Source organism: Orcinus orca, chromosome 9 (assembly GCF_937001465.1).
Source record: "Orcinus orca chromosome 9, mOrcOrc1.1, whole genome shotgun sequence".
NCBI lineage: Eukaryota > Metazoa > Chordata > Mammalia > Artiodactyla > Delphinidae > Orcinus > Orcinus orca.
Window position 1 is genome coordinate 31608407 of NC_064567.1, and position 22267 is coordinate 31630673.

The 22267-nt window shown below is 40.2% G+C and overlaps 1 protein-coding gene across 1 annotated transcript in view; it reads left to right on the top strand.

The window, feature by feature from the left end:
• Positions 1–17528: 17528 nt before the first annotated feature.
• CTTNBP2 (cortactin binding protein 2) overlaps positions 17529–22267 on the top strand; it is a 154264-nt gene continuing 149525 nt past the window's right edge. Inside the window, exon 1 of the mRNA XM_004269849.3 lies at positions 17529–17714. Coding sequence (XP_004269897.1) covers positions 17634–17714 — 81 coding nt within the window. The 5' untranslated portion in view covers positions 17529–17633. The remainder of the gene's footprint in view (positions 17715–22267) is intronic.

Genomic DNA, 22267 nt, shown 5'->3' on the forward strand with positions numbered 1-22267 from the left:
ACATCCACAAATCTCTTCCTATGGCCCACCTACTTCTTTTAACATCACATCATCTGTACCCTGTGGTCCTACAGCTTCTCCTACTTCAGATTCTCAGTATCCTCTTAAGAGCATGTTTGTGTTGAAGGGGACCTTATTCTAAAACGACATTGGTACCCAATACTTAGATTTAAATCAGTTATGAATTCCCTCCATTAGTTCCTATTTCATCTTTTTTCAAAAGTGTTCATACATCTGCAATCACGTAGATTATTATTATAAATTTTGTGCAGTCATTCAAATCTCTACCTGGGAAATTAAAACAGTTTCCAGGTTATCTGGTAGTTTGTTTGGAGAAAGAATTATTCCGATGTGAGGAAAAGACAAATATTTCACATGATAAAGCGAATCTAAAAACATTTAGCTCAGAAAGGAAAAAAAGCCCTCAAGAGGAGTGGGGGGAAAAGACAAGATTTACGTTTTGAGGAATCAAGTGCTACAAAACAGGGTAGAGCTTTTTAAAAGTTGCTTAGGGGGCTGAGTAGAGAGTTTTTTAAAAAGTTCCAATCTCTTGAGTTACTTAAGAACTCAACCCCCCACTTAAATTCCTGCCTAATCCATATTTGTAGAAAGTATCAGTAAACTGGCCTCCTGTGTAGTATACATGAATTAGAGTTCCTGCTCACAGTTTAGTAAGCAAAGTAATCAGCCTCCAAATAGTCAAAAAATAATTTTAATGATGTAAAAATACATTGCATTTTAAACTTAGTATCTTTCTCATATTAACAATGTTAAATGTATCAATATATTTAAGATGTAACCTTAAAGTCACACTTCTATTGATTTAAGGGCTCAGTCTCATCATTGTAAAGTCAATTCATGTCACAGTTGTTCTTTTTTTTGTGGTCATATGTCTAGAGATCAAAGGAGCATCCTCTGACACCAGTGCTAAGCCCCTTGTAGGAGTGCTTCTTTTTTTTTTTTAAACATCTTTATTGGAGTATAATTGCTTTACAATGCTGTGTTAGCTTCTGCTGTATAACAAAGTAAATCAGCTATACGTATACATATATCCCCATATCCCCTCCCTCTTGTGTCTCCCTCCCACCCTCCCTATCCCACCCCTCTAGGTGGTCACAAAGCACTGAGCTGATCTCCCTGTGCTATGTGGCTGCTTCCTACTAGCTATTTTACATTTGGTAGTGTATATATGTCCATGCCACTCTCTCACGTCGTCCCAGCTTACCCTTCCCACTCTCCGTGTCCTCAAGTCCATTCTCTACATCTGCGTCTTTATTCCTGTCCTGCCCCTAGGCTCTTCAGAACCATTTTTTTCCAATTTTGTTTTAAAAAACACATTAGTTGATTAATAAAACTGCAGGAGGAAAAAAGTGAAAATTTATATCTAAATGACACAGCAAGAACTTTATGGAGTGATAGAAAATAAGAATGTTTTGGAAGGGCTAGTTAGATTATGCAGAGCAGAAGAGTCTATTGGGTACCATGGGTTTTAGGAAGCCATTGAATATTATCAAAGGGGAGAGAAAATACAAGAGCTACTTATTGGAAATCTTACCAATAAACAGATTACTCTGACAATGTGCAAGATAATTCGGAAGAAGAATTAAAAGCAACACAACCATATACTGAAGATGGACCTCATATATGGTAAAATTTAGACTACTTTTTACTCTTCTCATGCAGAATTTGCGATAACCAGACCAGGTGTTGTGATTTCCCATCCTATGCATGTGTCTTAGTTCAGGCTGCTATAACAAAGTACCATAGACTGGTGACTTATAGAGAACAGAAATGTATTTCTCACAGTTCTGGAGGGCCAGGATCAGGGAGTGAGCATGGTCAGGTTCTTGGTGAGTGCCCTCTTTCTGATTTATGGATGGCTATCTTCTCTCTATGTTCTCATAGGGCAGAGGGTTAGCTAGCTCTCCAACCTCTTCTTGCAATTTTAGGAGCACTAATATCATGCATGAGGTTCCACTCATATGACTTAATCCCCTCCCAAAGGCCTCACCTCCAAATATCATATTGGGATAAGAATTTCAACATATGAATTTGAAGGTAACACAAACATTCAGTCCACTGGAGGTATAGGTTCTAAAGTCAGGGTTGAGATGAAAATTGCATGTAGTTAAAAATGCCATGGAGAATCCACTAGGATTCAAAGGACAAAATTTTTGTGTATGTTTTTGCATTTTTGCTATGGGTTTCCTTTCCCTAGTGTAGTGCTCAGTAAACTTTTTCTATAAAGGGCCAGAGAGTAAAGATTTTAGGCTTTGTAGACCGTACTGTCTCCGTTGCAACTACTCATTTCAGCTGCTACGAGCAAAAGCAGCCATAGACAGTACATAAATTAATGATTGTGGCTGTGTTCCACTAAAAGGTTATTTGTAAAAAGAGGCAGCAGGCTAGATTTAGGCTGCAAGTCATAATTTGATGACCCCTGACCTAGTGCATTAGAAACTAGTATTCTTTAAAGTGGAGAAAGGCCACGAAGTAAATTAAATGGAGGCTATATAGTCTAATTTACATAATATAAATGTATATGAAACTCAATTTTACTGCTTACACTGTAAATGGTTTTATGTATTTTCTGTAATTTTTAGGGTCTTAACTGATGAATGAAATTAATTTTATCGGTAACTTTTTAAATCAAAAGGACTTAAATCTTAACCCATTAAATTCAATCTCACCTCAAAATTTATTGTTTGTATAATATTTTATGCAATCTAAGAGGTCATTTGCCTCATTTATCTAGGGATAATGAACTATGTTATGAATGTCACAAAACTATATTTCTTTTAAAATGTTTTCTAATTCTAACCTGTAATTGTATTTTATTTTTATATTTCCCAGTAACATAAATATCAAATTCATTATATCCTTTTTTTTTTTTTTTTTCCAATTTCCTTACTTGTCAAGATAGGCTAGGTGAAACTGGTAGTAAATTCCTGCCCACTCCTGAGTGGTGTAACACAATGAGCATTTTTCTCAGTCCCAGCAGCTCTCATCCAAGTGGTGATTTGAGAGCATACCTTGTAGCTATGTCACGTGGAACTGTTGACTTCTAAATCCCTGAGTAAGAGAAAAGAGATCACAGCTGTTCTCTATACTTTGGCTTGGAAGTTATATATGTCAATTCTGTTTATGGCTAAGTTACCAGAAATAGTCACTCTACCTCAATGGAACTACCTGTCAGGCTGAGATAGCCATCTCCCTGTGTGATCAAATGGGACTTAGAGAACACATAGCAGTGCCTCTGCCACATTCTGTTGTATAAAAGGCCATCCAAGAACCGATTCATAGTGATTTGGTTGAGGTTTGAAATTTATGTAGGCTAAATATCCAACGTAACATATAACAGCACATGGAGACATAATGTAACCCCTGTAAAAAGTCAAAGGTTATTACCAGGTTTTAGTCCCCAGTTTAGATAGCTAAGTTATAATACTTCAATGAGTCATCAGAAGAATTAGTTGAGAATTATTAGGGAACCTGTACTGTAGAAGAAGAAATTCTATTCAGATGTCATGATACTTGACAACCACAAATGTTATATGTGGGGTATTGATATTTTATCCAGTTCCTTCCTTTTCAGGATTTAATGATCATTCTTAGCCAGGCATAGTTAAGAGAATATCCTTTGCTCTAGGCCATCGTTTTGTTTTACCCCTCAATTCCATTAATCCATTATTGTTTCCACTGATCTGCACTGTGGTGCAGTTATGAGAGCCCTTATTGCTATTTGTTGGGTATCTTAAGGCTTTGATTATGCTCATACTCTGAGATCACTTTAAGCATCAAATCTTTGTTGGTAAGGGTGCTAAGGATGCTTTACTTCCCTCTAATGAACTATGTAAAATTGGCTGCCTGCTTTGTGTATGATTCCAAAAGTAGCAGAATGTTACCATAATCTGATCTCTCAAATCTGAGCCTTCTCACTCTGTAAATTTACCCTGGGTTTTCTGCCAGGGTTGGAGCTATATTCAGTTCCTTTAGGCACAGTAATTCTCACCAGAGAGGCATGGACTTTGGGGTTTGGAGATGGGAAGTAGAATCTCTAGAGTTATGAGCAGTGTGTGTAGTAAGGAAAGGCTTATTTAGCAAAAAAATGCAATTTCATATTTTGAAAAACAATTGGTTTTATGCTTTAAACTCCTGAAACTAAAATTTAACCATCTTCCTGGCTGCTGGAAATACGCAAATGTTGGTGACTTTCAGCTGTTGAGAGGATACATTTCTGAATCAGCAGGGAATTGGATTTTTACATTTATTAAAAGTCACATTGGGTTTAAACATGAGGTTTTTTATGATGGAAAACTCAGAGTAGATACTTCACTGTGCAGAAAAAAGGAAAACCGTGACATGATTGGAAGATCTGAGGGCAAGAGGGTCAAAAGGTAAGAATTCAGAGCAGTTGGTAAGGGAATAACAGGGGACTGAAAATACTCTAGGAAATCCTTAGGAATGTAAAGGAGGAGGGCACAGGACATACTTGAGTTGTGTGGGATGAGAGCTCACTTTATTTCATTTGGTTGTTAAAAGAAGGCTGATAAAGTTGTGATCACTAACACTGCATATATGCTTGAAGCATAACCTGTAACCTCTTGTATGGCTAAAATCACAAGCCCATCGGGCCTTGGTTTCATCTACAAAGTGAGTGGGTGGATGACAGCCAAGGTCTCTTCCATTAAATGATTCTGTCGTTTTCTGAGTCTACTCCCCTTCCCCCAACACACAAAATCAAACAGCCAACAGTCAACGAACAAACATTCATCAAGACCACATAATGATCCAAACATTGTTGGCCAAAGTCCTACAGGTGTTGCAAAACAGGATATAGACTTTCCTGTCTGCAGGGAACTTATGATCCATTTGGGGAGACAAGGTAAAATTGTAAATAATACAAAAAGTACATAATTTTCTATTAGAATGGGGTAAGCAAAATACAGCTTGCAGGACAACTCTGGCCCAACAGCTATAGCTGCTCTCACATTGCATACGGCAGAGTTGAGTTGTTGCCACAATGTATGGCCCACAAGCCTAAAATATTTACTGCTTGGCAAAAAGTTTGCCAACACTTATATTAGAATAATCAAATAATGTCACAAGGCAAAATGGGAGAGATCCCAAGTGGTAACAGAGAGGACAGAGCTATTGGAGTTGAGATAAGGCCCAGCCTGCGAAAGCTTCAAGGGGTCCCAGCAATGAGAGGAGAGAGAAAGGAACCTCCATTTTCTGTAGAAAAAAGGACATGGGGAACAGGGATCTTTATAATTAGTAAGACAATGATGAATGTAACCACATATTATGTTTATTACATACTTTTCTAGTCATTTTTACTATGCTGGCCCTCAAAATAATTTATTTTGAAAAATCTAAGCCTTTTAGATATCCTTCACAATGTTGCTCCAAAATCAGTATTGATTAAAAATTCACCACCCCTCTCCTGAGAAGCAGGATATGTTGCTGCGTTGATAATTCTAATAAATGAAAATTTGTGATTCACTCTAAAGATAATTAGAGGAATATACAAATGAATTTCAAGGGATATTAACATAGGAAAATCTGGAGTTTGAAATAATATCAGTATTTATTGTATTTTGATTGACATATTTCTATTACTATCTGTCCTTGATTCATAGATGTATTTTATTAACCACCATAATTTTGACAAATACATGGAGCTAAATGGTAACTACAGCAGACTCTGGGCCTAATTATTTTCCACCGTGTCAAACTTTGCTATCGTGGTAAACAGTTTATTTTGATGCCTTTAAATATTTCTCAGTGCCTCTGAGCCCTTTAGATGCTATGGGGACACACACTGAAGCCCACTCACCCAGAGCTGCCCAACCCAGAAAATGTTCCATGTTCCAGAATTTTCCTTGCTCTTCTTTCCTGCCCCAATCCAAATTTGTTTTGCTGAATTTATTTGGTATCTTGTATCTTGGGGGCCTTGCTAGCTACTTGAAGAGAATTAGATGAAATTGGTTAATACAGCTTTTAGTAAAAATCTATTCTTATGAGTGTTATCAATCAGCACTAGGATGTGGAAGAATTCATTCACTCTTGAAACTTCCCATGCTTGGTAGCATGCTAGGCCCAGGGGACACAAAGATGGATGTTAGCTTGCGAGTAGCTTCCTGTCTTCAGCAGTGTGCTCCAAAAGGTGGTTCCTGACTGATCTCCACATGCATCTCCTGGTCTGCTGGTTAAAGTATGCAGCTGTTTAGCCTCCAAAAGGGGCTTATTTGGTGAGGATACCTGGGGAGGACACGCGGAATGCACATTTTTACCATTTACCATGCTTCAATTTTTCTGTATTTTTAGGCTAAGGGGAGATGATTCCTGGATTAAGGGCACCCATCAATCAGAACACTGGCAAACATGGCCAGATTTGACTTGCAGATATGTTTTTAAAATTGGGAAATTTCACATAAACACTTGATTTCTTCCTTCTCTTGAAAAATTAGAAGCTGTGACATCACTAGGTTTGTGTTTCTTGACTGAATTCAAGGAATTTTTCCCCCGTTATAGTTGGACAGAGCCTCTGTGTTCCTGTTGGTTCAAATCCCTATCATTCTCTCCTGTGTTACACACCTGGCCATCCTTATTCAGATATCCTCCATCCCTGGCCCTTGTAATCATTTGATTTAATGACCTCTGACCTATTGATAGATTCAAGTGGATAATTACAAATTAAAAAAATTTTTTTTTAAACTCTGTTAATGTTATCCCTGTTTATCTGTGTCTCAGGTAAGGCTGGGACTTAATTCTATGTGCAAACTTTGAAAGGCCTTAGGAAGTGGGAGTTCTAGGTTCTAGAGGAGAGAATGGTCAAAATATTTGGGGCAGGTGGTCACTTTCAGTCATCTGGCCAGCACGGATTTGGTTTAGGCTGTTGAACACAGGTAGCAGATAACAGAGTTAAGATCATCTTATTTCTTTCTAAATCTAGCATTCCTATAGCAATTGTCACCATGGTATCTTGATGTGTTCTGACAGGGGAAATTTCACTTATTAAAAAATGTGGTAATGAGGGAAAGAGAAACTCCTTTCATGCTTTATCCCTGGAGGCATTTCATCAGTGAAGAGCTCAGAAATATGAGCGTACATAGGATGGAAGTTCCACCATGATCTGACCCAACCAAGGGCTGGTGATGTTTTTCTGTCTTTTAAAATATTTATTTATTTGGCTGCACCAGGTCTTTGTTTCGGCATGTGGGATCTTTAGTTGTGGCATGCGAACTCTTAGTGGCAGCGTGTGGGATCTAGTTCCCTGACCAGGGATCGAACCCGGGCCCCCTGCATTGGGAGCGTGGGGTCTTAGCCACTGGACCACCAGGGAAGTCCCCTGGTGGTATTTCTTAATGATGAGGCTGCAGATGTTCAGCTGAAAGAATCCTTGAACCTGAGGGCTGGCAGCTAACTCAAGGTTGTAATAATCCTTGCGTGCCTCTTTTCAGCATTTGAGGCACTTGTACATGTTAATCTCATCTAATCCTTACAACCACCCTGTGAAGTGATGAAATGCTCATTCCCATTGTATAGCGTCAAAAAGAGAGTCACTGAAGATTAGTCACCTGCTTCAGGTCAAACAGCTCTTCTAATAACAACTCCCCTGAATTTTAAATTACAACCAGCGTTTTAAAATCTTATTCAGCGTTCACAGCTTCTGTGGAGCATGGGGCTTCCATTTACGTAGACCACCCGATGAGTGGAGCCCCTAGTTGTGTGGTGTGGGCAGTTCTGAGTCCTGGCACATTGATGGGAAAAGTTTGCATGTGGGTTGCGCTGCAGGCATAAATAAGATGTGTGATAAGCTTTGTGCAGTTCTTAGTGGGCTAGCCAGACTCATGAAAGCATCTTCAAAATAAAGTGAATGAGATGATACAGAAATGACCTTGAATCTGATATCATTTACAGTACCAAAAAAAAAAAAAAGAAAAGAAAGAAGGAAAAAAAGCAAACTTTAGTACTGTGCCTATTGTTAGGGACGAATTGCTTGTGACAAACTTCAGGATTGCAGGTACAAACAACCCTTGAACTGAGAAGCACTGATGCACCCCACACTGCCTCAAGTCTGTTCATATCTCCTTACTCTAGAGATGTGAGCTTACCCTAGAGATGAGCTGGTTGATATAAAAGTCACTTGTGGGAGACCAGGGGAAGAATGAGTCCCTTCAGAACAGATGCTGTATTAATTTGCTTAGGCTGCCATAACAAAAGATCGCAGGCTAGGTGGCTTAAACAGAAATTTATTTTCTTACAATTTTGGAGGTCAGAATTCCAAGATCAAGGTGTCAGCAGGGTTGGTTTCTTCTGAAGCCTTTCCCCTTAGTTTGTAGATGGCCTTTCTCCTTGGTTTATGGACTGGTTTCTTCGGAGGCCTCTTATCCTCTTCACTCTTCCCTCTGTGTCTGTATCCTAATCTCTTTTTATAAGGATGCCAGTCATATTAGGTTAGGGCCCACTCTACTGACTTCATTTTACCTTCATTACCTCTGTAAAGACTATTTCTAAATATAGCCACATTCTAAGGTACTAGGGGTTAGGACTTCAACAAATGAATTTTGAGGAGGACATAATTCAGCCCATAACACATGCTTATATTGACCTTTTTCAGAGGATTTATGAATTGTTAGCATGCTTTTTGATGGTGGATAGCAAGGTACTCACATCACCAGGTCTTAGAAATGTTTTTAAGTCCAGGTTTCCTCTACCACCTTTTTTACTGAAATAAATAAAATGCATAAAATCTTATTGGGATCACACAAACTAATACAATGTTTTGCCTTAAGGATCATGAAGTTAAAACTCTGTCGAAGACAAGCAAGAAAGGAAGTAAAGTAAAATAAAACAGGGTAGGTGGAGATTCTAGACAGCTGGTGAGCACACTCGTCAGGCTCAAAAGTACTCAGTGTGAGCCCAGTGATTTCAGATCTTCTGAGTCTTTGAGAGGTTGGAAAACTGAATTTTTATATAAAGTTCCCCAATTTTTAAATGTTGGCAATGTATTCCTTTTTCAAAAAAGAGAACATTGTATGAGTCAAACAAAACATGTCTGCTTACTGGATTTAACCCATTTCATTGGGTTAGGCTGGTTTGGATCTAATGGCCTATACTAGCTCAGAGTTTTTGACCCCAGCTCTACATGAAACCTAGGGATATTTTTGAACCATTATTATGTAGTATTTAATTAAAACATTTCCTCATTGGACAAAAGAGTCCATGCTTTAAGAGGGAGGAGATATGGGGATATATGTATATGTATAGCTGATTCACTTTGTTATAAAGCAAAAACTAACACACCAATGTAAAGCAATTATATTCCAATAAAGATTTTTTTTAAAAAAAAAACATTCAAGGACCAAAGAAAAAAAAGAAAGAGTCCATGCTTTAAATCTAGCAATAATCAGTTTGGCCAGAACTGACGTATAGGACCCATCCCACATTTCTCTAATTATGACTTTTGCAAGCACTTAATGGAGAGTTTTTACTATTTAATCTAAAATCTTAGAATACTTGGTTTAAAATTTGAAAAATTATACAAATAGCCTTGTTAGGACTATTGTGTAGTTACAGAATCATTTTATTAAATTCAATAAATTATTTCTTTCTGAAATTCCATGTATATTAGGCTGACTATTCATTGTGTAATATGTATATGCAGAACTTGAAAATAGTAATGACTTACTAGGAGTTTTCTGTGGGCCAGACACTGTTCTAAGTACTTTAAAAGAATTAATCGATTTAATCCTCTCAACAACCCTGTAGAGGTGAGATCCATTATGACTGCCACTTAACTGATGGATAACTGAGGGAAGCACTTGCCCAAGGTCACAGAAAGAGTTTCTTAATCATGGAACCCTGCACTTTACTACTCTAGGGTATGTGACCCAAGTTGTTTTGTTTTGTTTTCGGGGGGTGGGGGCATTTGGGAGTCTTTAACTTCTCTCCTTCTCAGAATACGCTATTTGGCCTATCATACCTAAATTTCAATCTTCCCCACCCCTCCCCCCAAAAGGTCTCATTAAATGTCTCCTACTGGGCAGAAATTTCATTTTAAGAAGTATGCCTAATAGGTACAAAGTGAGCTTCTTAAACCATAGTGTTTGTGGATAGAATTCCATAGGATGTCCATAAAAATAAAAATTTAAAAATTGTGTTTTCATGTTCACTAACCTCTCACCGACAGTATTTACTTCAATTATGAATTTAGGCAAAAGACCACAATAGGGCTGGCAGTACCTGTGACTTTGTCACAATAGAAATTAGAGATAATTTAAGATCTTAATACATAAAACTGTTGTAGAATTTTCAAAATATTATTTACATTCATGGAAACTTCAAAATTACATTAATTATGGGCCTACCACTATATCATCTTATTTACTATGGAAGAAAAAGCACATCTATTTCTGCATTACAAATTCGTTTTGTAAATGCAGAATTTTTCATCACTGGACTTGAACATAACTGGTTTTCTTTATGATCCTATTTTGTTGCTGTTGTTTTTTGGCCTATGTTTTGTTTTATGCGTTAAAAATTTTTCTGAGAAGGAATCAGTAAGTTTCACTGCAATGCCAAAGGGACCAATCACGTGAAAGAGTAAGAAAGTAACATTTACTTCATCCATTTATTCATCTTTGTTTCCACCTATCCACCCATTGGTTCCATTGAATTAATTTGATTAAATATGACTGACTGCTCATCATGCGTTGGACTCAGTGTTAGGTATTGCAGACTTGGAGTAACGTTCTTACGTACCCACCACCAATCTTCATTTGATGTTGAAGTCTGGAAAATCTGCCGAAGGCTCCCAGAATGTACCGGAATCTTCACATTTGAAATACCTTTGTTTTTTGAAAGACATCCGATTTGCATCAGTCTCTTAGCTGAGGGAAACCCAAGGCCACCGCTCACTCTATTCTTCCTCTTCCCTTTCAATCTCTAATTTTTCTCTTATATGCTGAAACCCACACAGGCATGCTACTCACTAGAAATAAGAGGAACATTGCTACATTTTAAAGACTGGTAATATAGTTTGTATATCATGATATTAGCTCTACTGCTGCAATGTCATCCTTTATTGCCAACATAGTTTTTCATGTTTGACTATAGATGAGGTAGCAGATATCAGTACCTGGATTCTGTTTGTCAGTGGCAACTGGAGAGTGTAACCCTGGTTTCACCCCAATCCCTAGAACGAGAAAAGTTATACGGTCCTGGAGCAAAACAATTAGGCAACGGAACATTAGAAAGTTTTGTTAATTATAAATAGTCTCTCTAAAAGTAAGCACATGTGGTTTTCAGTTCCAGTTATGACAGGGTACCTAGTATTGGGCCAGCCCTCCTACTGAAAGTTAAACAAGTGAAACAACATATATGAAACAACTGTTAGAAGGCATTGGCAAGTAGTGAATGCCGGCAAGGCTTGAGGAACAGTGATTCTTGAGCGAAGGGCTAAGAATGGGGTAGAGGTCAGTTGGGGAATAAAGATGAGTTTTATTTGGGGATTGCCAGAGCGTCTGGGATTTGAAGGACAAAGCCCCAGAGGGGAAGAAACTTAAGAGAAAGAGTCCAAAAGATCTGTATACAATTTCCTCTTAAATTTTAGGCTGAATTCTAAGCAGGGCAGGATGAGACTTCAAGAAACCAACAGAAAACAGCATCTGGGAGGGGAAGGAGCTGAGCAAAGATTTAATAAACAGGACACAAAACGCTAATCATAGAGGCAAAAAATTGATAAATTAATTGCATTGAAAGTAAGGACTTAAGTTCTGATTTACAGTTTATGAAGCTATTTTCCTTTTAGAAGCTTTATTGCTTTACCTCTCCCATTTGAATTTATGATTATGTTTTTGTTTGGTTCTATGGCTCTAAAAATGATTCTGTAGAGGAAACAGAACCATACAGTGTGGTATTTGTAAATGGGGTGCCTTTACCCGCTGCTCACGCCCAGGGGTTTTGAGCAGATTCGGTTCAACTCAAATTTTAAATTTTGGGAACGGGGTTCCCCACCGCTATTCCAATGGGTATCTATGGCCACATTGGGTGAGGGTGGAGGGCTGATCAAAGCAGAAAATGTCAAGCAAATGTGTCTTGTGACCCAGATAGCATCATGCCTTTTGGATAGTCAATGGTCAGCAGTTGGAGGCTGAAAGCTGACAATGTGAGGTCCTTAGCAGATACTGAAGGGAAGACAAATAGTAGTAAAATACATCCCAACTGAACTGATTCTTAACAAAGAAGATGTTAATGCTCAAAGTAATAACTCACGAAAATTAAGTGATGATGTAGTAATAAAGGGATGTTGACTCTGATAGTAATGGCCAGTAGACGGCTATTTCTGTTTTCCATAAGGAAAAGAATATTGTATTGCTAACATAAAACTGCCTCAGTGGTTAAACGTTTCTTTAATTGTCAGAATAACATTCCAGACTACTTAAACCTTAATGCTCATTTTTCAGAAGTATTTCTCTTTATTATTCTACAGGTGACTTCACTTTCCCTAGGATGACAATAGCAACACCAATGCTTTTTTTCTTTAAATTCTTGAATCATAAATGTAGCTAAGCCTTCAAGTCTATCTATGACATTGTTTTATTCATGTTATGAATTAAATTTTATTTTGTATTTGTTGGTTAATTAAATAACATCTGCTACATATATTTAGAGTATGTCTTTTCAAATAATGACATCATATTTCCAGGCAATTTTAAATAAGTCCAACTGATTTGAAACAATCAAAAAATGTAGACCAAGAAACTATTGTCATCAAGTGAGATTTTAGACAGTATAAGGTGGAATTTATGTCTCAAAAATTCCAAAGGTATTTGAAACTCCATCAACCTGGTATACGGCTACTGATTATAATTGTCTGGGAAATGTTGATGTATCATTTATTTCATAACTTTACATTGGCGAGCTATTCATTTATGGTTTTTCTCTTGCATTTTGTATCACAAGTAAATCATCACTAAGTCAATCATAAATGCCATCTACACATTTGTCAAAATTTAAGGTCATCATCTTTAGTTTCCTTATCAATTCTTCAAATGTTACATTTCCCTTTGAACTGAATAATACATAGCCGGGCTTCCCTGGTGGCGCAGTGGTTGAGAGTCCGCCTGCCGATGCAGGGGACACGGGTTCGTGCCCCGGTCCGGGAAGATTCCACATGCCGCAGAGCGGCTGGGCCTGTGAGCCACGGCCGCTGAGCCTGCGCATCCGGAGCCTGTGCTCCGCAATAGGAGAGGCCACAACAGTGACAGGCCCGAGTACCGCAAAAAAAAAAAAAAATAATAATAATAATACATAGCCCACAGTGAAAAGAAAAATCTCAGCTCTGATTTTATAGTTAGTTCTACACTCCTCATCAGAGGAGAAAAGGGTCTGATCTCACAACCTATTTATATAGCTTTTAAACTTTCTAAGAAAAATAAAGTTCTCTATAATTAATGCCTAGTGGTATAAACATCCCTGCTTTAGTGGTTGCCTGGTAACTACATACTGCAGGCTTGTGGGGTTGCTAAAGAGGCTGAATAAACGGAAATACTTAGATTCATTTCCAATTCAGGTGGATGAAGGGCAGCAGCAGGCTAGATTTCTTCGTTACAATTGTTTTTCCGTAATGGTTTTGCACTAAAACATCCTTCTGCAGTAAAACTTACTCTTGTAAATGACTTCTGCAGATAAGAGTCCAATCGGCAAGTAATGGTTTAAGATTTTAAAAACATTAAATAGAACTGAACCAACACTGCTTCATTGTTCTGTATTAGCCCTAGTTTCTGTTCTTAGAGTGACCAAACTGGGGAATAATGTTCTTACTGAACCTTTAACTCTTCAAAAATATTTTATATTTGGACATTCCTTTAGCATTGAATGACCAAATGCAATTCTCAGCTAGAGGTGGTGGTAAAAGGGACTGGGAGTGATTATAATAATATATTTATGTTTAGCTTTGGCTTGTTTCTACCTGGCAGACTTAATTTTCTAATTATGTTTTGCTTTCGTTTAGGTAAAATTAGCTTGCATTCCCTTGGCACACACCAACTGCAGTTGGTGGAGGAGGCCTTCCAGAACCATAGGCTGTTGACAAGAGTGGCTAACTAGATTAGGATTAAATTTACTGAGTGAAATCCACAAAGAGCCTAAGCACATGCAGATAATGACAAGTTGACTAAGAGGGAATGTAGTTAGGTCATATAAAAACTCATTTCTGGCAATGTCTTGGTTTCAAAAACATGTGATAGATACAGGGCACTCAAAGCTCATCTGTGCTCTTTTGTTAGAGTTCCTTATGTCAAGATTTGGGGCTTTCCAGGTTGGTCACTGTGGTGCAGACAGGGATAAGCATGGTCTGGAATATTTAAATTGTATAACTATAGCCTTGTGGGTAGAGTCAGAAATGATTTGCTACTCAGTAATTTTGTCATTTGGTAATACTTAGGCATGATAACATATGGTTTGCTCTTTGGATTTAACATAAATGTTGTCATTGACTGAAATAAAGAATTCTCTTATTCTACCAGGGAAATTGTTTTAGGATATGTGTAAGTTCCTTCCATGTGAAAAGATGAAGCGTCCCATTGCATCATTGTGTATAACTCTTTGGGTTTTTGGTTTAGCGGGTTGGAGGATGTGGCTAGTGAGGCCGAGGCCATGGTTTAATCAGAAAGCCACTTGGCTCCCCAAGCTAAGTTTGCATTTCTAGCTGCAGAAACCCATTTCATTGGTCTTAAAAGAGAATCTTGAAGAGTGTGCTATGGCGTAGCACAAATACCTCTATTCCAGGATTCAGAAAATAATGAAACCAATAGTTTTCTCTGTTTGTAAAATATTCAGTATCTCTCCTTCCTTTTTTTTGGCCACACCGTGCAGCATGCGGGATCTTAGTTCCCCGACCAGGGATCGAACCCATTCCCCCTACAGTGGAAGCGCCGAGTCTTAACCACTGGATCACCAGGGAAGGCCATCTCTCCTTCCATTTTAATGATGAAAGAAATTTACTGATTAACGATCATGATTCATTTTGTTATATATATTAGTTTCTTTTCTTCCTGTGTATACTTCCATCTCTCTTCTTTTCCCCACCTTCCAGAAATTTTCACTCTAACCCTGGGATGTCTTTTTTTTTTTTTTTAAGCTGTTTATGAAGCTTCAAAAGATTTAATTTCTAGAGCCATCAAGTCACTACCCTTTCAGATCTATTTTGGTTTGATGCTAATAGAGCCTGTCTTTGTGCAAAGGAAGTCTTTCAGAAAGAGTTAATTTGCAATCTCAACAGAGGCTAATTCTCAGGAGAGTAAAAAAACCCAGCAAGTGTCCTCCAGGTGGAGAAGCAGCCTGGGCCAGGCAGCTGGTGAGGCAGTTAACTCCTCGTGTTCTACTTCTGTGCAGTAGGGTGGGATATTCCTTCAGCCCTCAGCAGTGGGCAGTGGCAGCTTTAAGGTAGAGACAAAATGCTGTTTGTTTTCCTTCCCATGTCCTAGATTTTGGCAGTTAGAAAATGTGCTGTCCTGTGATTTCTTCCTTTTTTTTTTAACCTGTTTATTTTTCATTTAAAAAAAAAAAGGTGAGAGGGAAGAAACCACTCAGGGATTGATTCCTTTGTGATGTGATTCTGCTTTAATTTTATTTAGACTAATAGAAGCTATTTCATCCCAATGACGATTTTTTAAAATTGAGCTGCATGTATAAAATGAATGGGATTTGCTTCCCAGAAATATTGTCATGTCATATTCCCAGTTCTTAACTCCCAAGTGAAGTTTATTCTTTATTTTCCCCCCCCAGAAGTGGGCTGGTTAATTTCTTGGGTAGTAATTCAACATCAGTATCAAGTATCAGTATCAAGAAAATGTATTACCTTGTGATGTGAAAATGCATTTTGAAAAGAACAAGGAATGCTTTTAGGTTTCAACTTAAAATTTTTACTATCAGTTCAGCACCTAAGTTTTACTGTCAAATGCTTTTCTTTCATCTTACAAGGAATCTAGTTATTCTAATATTGAGCAATTTCAGAGAGAATATTTCATAAAAGAAAGTGGTACAATGAACAGGGATGGAAAACATAGGGCTAAGAGAGGGAGTAGCTATCAGAGTGAAGTCAAAGAAAAATAATGAGCACCTCTGGTTATAGGATACCCTGGAGGTGATTTCTAAACCTTTGACCCTTAACCCCAGGGTTCCAGGTGAAACTTCTTTCTTGATGTAGACCTTTTCTGGAAGGGAACTTTTTACAATGTATTGATCCCCCCCCCCCTTCAGGGCCTTTGCAGAAAAGATTTTTCTCTGCCCCGTTTTGTGTCATATTTAGATCTAGTTTGGAAAGTGAAGCAATAAAAGTGCTGAAACCTTTCATTAGGAGTCTGCCATTTTAAAGAATGAACTCTGATCTGTAACCCTCAGACTAAACATTCATCTTCCAGAAATTCAAGTCCAGGATTTGGTTATGGTTTGCTTTTACTTCTTTGAGACACAGCTTGAATGCCTCCATTTGATTTTGTGCTTTCAGCACATTTTTGGGATCTGGTGATTTGGGAAGGCATGTAACCATACGGTCTTGATAAGGTGATAGATTTTCACATCCTAGGAATTGGCAGGAAAGGGTAGGAACTGAATCCGATGTGGGAAGGGAAAATTAAGAGCTTGAGCCTAACTCACTCATCTCATGAGATACCTTCTGAGACCTATAATTCCCATAAAATCAATTTTTAGGCAAGTTTTTATTTTCTTTTTGTTTTTTGGTGTGTGTGTCCCCACCACATGGGAGTAATTCTTTTAAATTCTCTTAAAAGTAGAGAGCTTTCTTTTACAAGCGATGACACTTAACACTTCTTGGTTAGCCCTTCAGAAAATCACTCAGTTTTGCGGTAAAGAACGAAAAAGTGCCTTGCTTCACCTTTCTTGAAAAGAGATTGTATAGAAAGGTAGGGCTGAGGGGCCGGGTGTAACGTAATAAAGGGTAGCAGCACGCATTTTGATCTGGAAGTTGATGGTTTTGGGAGAAGGAGAATCAAACAAAGGCAGGCATATACACCAAATGGGTAAAAACGCCCTGGCGGCAGTATTGGATGTAAAAAAATTTTTTTTCTTTTTCTTTTTTTAAGAAAAAAGCAAAGGGTGCCTTCTGTGTTTTCTAGAGGTGGGCTAGAGAGGGGGCTGAAGTGAAGGACTTTCCTGGCTCTAACAGAGAATTCGGATTAGGGAGGCCGGGCATTTAATCGGTCCGTCGTTGCCCCGCCGGCTCGGTGGGGCCGTGTCAGGCGAATCAGCTCTTGGGCGCCTTCTTTCCTTCGCCTCGCCCTGGAGCTTTGATTCTGCCCTCTGCGCTCCGGGCCTTAACCCGGCCTGGGCACGTGCCCAGTTCTCTCACCTCAAGGAGCCGGCTGATGGCTGGCAGCCCCGGGCGGGGACCAGGCGGCGGCGGGCGGCGCACCGGCGCGCAGCGGGTTAAGGCGGCGGGGACGGCGGCGAGGGGGCGGAGGGAGCGCTGCAGCGGCGGCGGCGGCCCGGCGGCGAGCGCCCGCGTCCCCGGAGCGCCGCGGGTTAAGCGCCGCCCGCCGCCGGGAGGGCTGAACCCGGAGCTGCCGCTCCGAGCTCGCATTCGGATCCGCTAGAGCAGGAAGATGGCGACGGACGGCGCGAGCTGCGAGCCCGACTTCTCCCGCGCCGCAGAGGAGGCGGCGAGGGCCCCGGCGGAGGCGGCGGTAACCGAGGTCCCAGGGTGGGCGCGGGGTTCCGGGGTGGGAGCCCCCGGGGCGCCCTGCCAGCCCGGGCTCTTCCGGGTGCGCTCTCCTCGGGGTGCCCCCTCCTCGGGGTGCCTCATCCCCCGAGGCCGGGGCGAGGCGGCCGCCTGGGTTGGGGATACCGCCTGTCCTTTCCGAGCCTCGCGGGAAGCAGCCCCGGTCCGCCCGGTTCTCGGGGCTCCCTGCGTGTGGCCTCTGTACCCACTCCCTCTGCTTCGGTCGGGTTTGGCCAGGGGTGAGGGCTGGGGTGTGTTTCCCGGCGAACTGGACACCCTCCCATTGTTGGCCTCTCTCTGCGCGCGTGGCTGTGGGCGCGTGTCTCGGGGGTGCCTGGCACCTCTCAGCGGACCCGGAGAGCAGCGAGGGGGAGGCGGGTTGGCGCCGAGCAGGTGTGGGGATGCCCATTGTGTGTGTGCGTGTGTGTGTATTCATTCGTGTGCCTGAGACCCCTTGGGAGAGGCCCCATGCCCAGCTGTAGGCGCTGCTGCCGCTGAGCGCCGGCGCTTTGGGTCCCAGCTGCCTGCTACCCCATCACTTGGTGATGGGGATTGGGGTTGGGGCGGGGGAGGTGTCCTCGTTCTTCCCGAGACTATGCCCCGGCGAGGTGGAGGTTCAACACCTGGTATCAATACAGTGTGTTTCTTCCCTGGGGTCTAGAAGCCAAATGAGCTTCCATCCATCGCTGGTCCCTACTTTCACCCCCAGAATCTCCTCGTGCACAGAGGCTCATCGGTTGGTTTCCAGCCCGTACCTTAGGGGAAGGCTGATCCCACATTTCCTGCGTGGAAATGTTTTTGGGGTTTGGGAAGCAGCTTGGTAGGAGCTGCAAGAATCTGCAAAGAAAGGCAGCTCTGGGAGCGCCTCCCACCCTAGGCGCGATTCTGCTGCTCCCCCAGGAGATTCCGGGTAGGATGCAGTGAGCCGAGCGTGGACGCCCCTCCGTTTTTCCCACTCATGACCTGACCAGACTCGGTGAGGGAGCAGCTGAGGGCAGGGCCAGGTGTGAATAGCCAGAGCTGCTTGAACTTCCTCCCCTTGCATTTGGAGGTAGGGCTTTCTGGAGAGGTAGAGGAGAGATGTGGAGGAAAGCTACTTGGGCATGAGAGGAGCTGAGCCTGGGAAGGAAAGAGAGAAACAGGGAGAGAAGGAAACACGGAGGCGGAGGGCTGCTGATTTCCACTTGTGAAACTGGCAAGTTTTGATTTGAAACTTTTAGGAAAATATATTTTTCATTATTTACGTAGAAAATGTGATCTTAAGATTTCGTATGAAATCTGCCTACTTGTGATGCGGGAAATCAGTTCCCCTGCGTGAAGTAAAAGAAGGTAGCTATTAAGACAACAAACCTCTCGGAGAAGTTGAAGTGTTTGGGTACCTTCATCCCCAAGAGATGGTAAGGGGAGGGGAGTGAGAGAAAAAAGAAAGAGGAGTGTGTTTCTTGTTTCCCAGGAAGGTTGAATTTGTTTGTTTAATTGACTTAAAATGGGTTTTTCTATTACCCTCAGTATTTTAATCACCTGACAATTAAATCAAACAAAAACAGCTGAGTTATGCTCTGTAGCTGACCTATAGTTTTATTTGGTTAGATTATAAACAGAGCCTTAGACACTAAGCAGATTTTTTTGTTAACAAGTTCAGTGTTCCCTTTCTGCTGTTTAAAATTTTCAGGAGCCTGATTTTTAACTGCTTATAGGTAGAAGTTTGATCATTTCACCCTGGTTGATTTGAATAGCCACGAAAAAACTGTGAAAGTGAAACTCCTTTGTTATTTCCATAAAATCCTATAGGGTTCTGAGGAGATGCAATAAGAATTCTTAATATAGTATTTAAAAAAATGGTACTTTAGTGAAATTTTAATGATGGCTTCTTATGCAGTAAACTGAACATTTAACTTTTCACTTAATAAAGTATAGTCTGCCTATATCAGCTACTTGACCTATAGACTGATTTTTTTTTTTTTTTTCTTGCGGGACGCGGGCCTCTCACTGTTGTGGCCTCTCCCGTTGCGGAGCACAGGCTCCGGACGCGCAGGCTCAGCGGCCATGGCTCACGGGCCCAGCCGCTCCGCGGCATGTGGGATCCTCCCAGACCGGGGCACGAACCCGTGTCCCCTGCATCGGCAGGCGGACTCTCAACCACTGCGCCACCAGGGAAGCCCCCTAGACTGATTTTTTAATTAAAGAAAAGTTAGGTTGAAGAATATTTGTCATTATAACTGCCTCTTATCTAATGATTAAAATTTAAAGGCATGTTGATGCATTTTGAGTTTATGGCAGCCGAGGACTTAATTTTTTAGTGGGTAATTCTTTTTTGAATTTTATTTCATTTCAAGTTGGTTTACTTATTATGCATTTTATATGTATATTTGGCAGTAATGAGTCAATGGAAACCCAAAGCAGTAGGCTATTTTCGAAAGTGAATGTTTTCACTAAGTTTTGACTATTTAGATTGTTGCTTAGAGACAAGTTTAATTTATAGTTTTCAGCTTAATATGATTTTCAGTGGAGTGCTTTAAATTTAGTTTGTGGTCCTTGTTCTTAGCTGCTTAAATCCTGAAAGCATCCCAAGTATAAGGCTAAGGTAACAGCTACATTATTCAATAGGGTCATATTAATAGTCTTTGCTGTGAACCATGCCGGAGACATGGGTTATTTTCAGCGCCTTAGCCAAATGTGATGACTCTTAGACTATATTGCTATGTCTACTCTGAAAATACGTCCTAATGGATAAGGCACTATGGAAAACAGAAATCTTCCAGCTTTTTATTGTCACCAAAGAATTTAAGAGTGAAAGGAAAATGTAGATCTTTTTAGAACTATGTTTGGGAAGCAGACCAACATTCTTGTCATTCTGGGCTTTTCTGGAGCAACTAATATACAAAAAGTAGATATAAATTTTGTTGTCATGGTGATAGTGACAAGAAAAAACTTGGATAATTATTTTGTTAAAAATGCACAATAGTGATGTTAAATTAGCAGCTGGCACCTTGAAAATTGTGTTTCCAGGTGACAGTACTGAACGTAAATGCAATAAAAAGAAACTTTTTAGCCAATTTTGCTAAGCTTTCTTTAAAAAATTACAGTTATGTGGCAGCTATAGAGTATTGAAAGTTTCACAGTATAATTTAGGTAAGAAATATTGTAGATTTAACACACATTACCAAATACATACTGAAGTGGAGACATTGTAACATCTTTGCTGTCCTAAAGTAAAACATTTCAGTGCTAGAACCTCACATGCACCAGGGAATCAAATCAAAGACCATGGTGTCCTAGTGGAAAGATCTGGAAACATTCCACAGAAGGATGGAGGACTTGAGCAGGGAGACTGCAGGTAGCTGTGTACAAGTGTGGTGGGTTTCTAGGGTTCCTTGAGAGGGGGCCTAGGGCAAAGATGAGCATAAAAGTTTCAGTCTCAAGTATGTGCTTTAGAAAAACTGCTTAAAGGTTGAAGAAATTGACAAAAATGATCCCCAAAGATCAGAATATAACTGAGTTTATCATGATGCTTCTTACTTTGTTTATTTTTAAATAGGTTATATATTTATGTTTGCATCTGTTTTTTGGACTTTATTATCGTTGTTGCTATCACTGTTATATTTCCCACAGGAGCAATTTTGTTTAGAGAAAAATATTTGTCCTCCTCTATGATTGAATACATGCCTAGGCTAGACTGCCAGTTGGTTTTATCCTCCTGTGTTTCACATAACTTTATGAGGTGAGAAAATGGTTCACAGACTTAGTACTTAGCCATTTACAAATATCTGCTGTTGATCATATGCACAGCAAGGCCCTGGCTGGGAGAGAGCAGCCTCATCTTTCAAGAAGAGCAGTGTGGGTTTCATTTGTAAAAGCTAAGGTTTCTTAGCACAGTTCCAGGCACATTGTAGATGTTCCACCAATATTTATTGAATGAAGAAAATGAACACTCACCAAGAGACTGTGTCATAATTCTTAATGTTGATTGGCTAACTAGAAATTTTACTTCATGTGTTACTAGATTGTGATGAAACTGTTGTCCTGAAGTTTGTAGTAATTAACATTATAGTTGTTAGAGGGCTCCTCTTGTTTGAGCACAATGACCCTGATTCTTATGGTTTTGGGTTTTTATTTTTATATTGTCCTCTTCTAAGCTGCTTTTCTCAATGATATTTCAGATACTTCACAGATTTTCTTTTTTTTAAATTTTAACTTAATTTCCAACATGGTTAGTTTTCCCTTTAAATTTTCCCTCTTCAAAACAATGGTTGAGGCTGGGGATGCGTAGGTGGAGGGATGGAAATTGCACCGCTCCCATCCCGAATTCTTCTAACAATAGAGTCAAGGCCAAATCACCCACTGGGGTGTGGAGGAGGGGATGGTTGAGAGGCGATCAAGAGGGAGATGCAGGGAAGTTTGGAAACAGGAAAAGGAAGTAGAAGGAAAGATTGGGCAGGAAGGAGGTTTGCAATAGTCTGCACATGTCTAGAAACGTGGGACTAGATTTCAGCTTTGAAGGTACCCAGGAAGGATGGA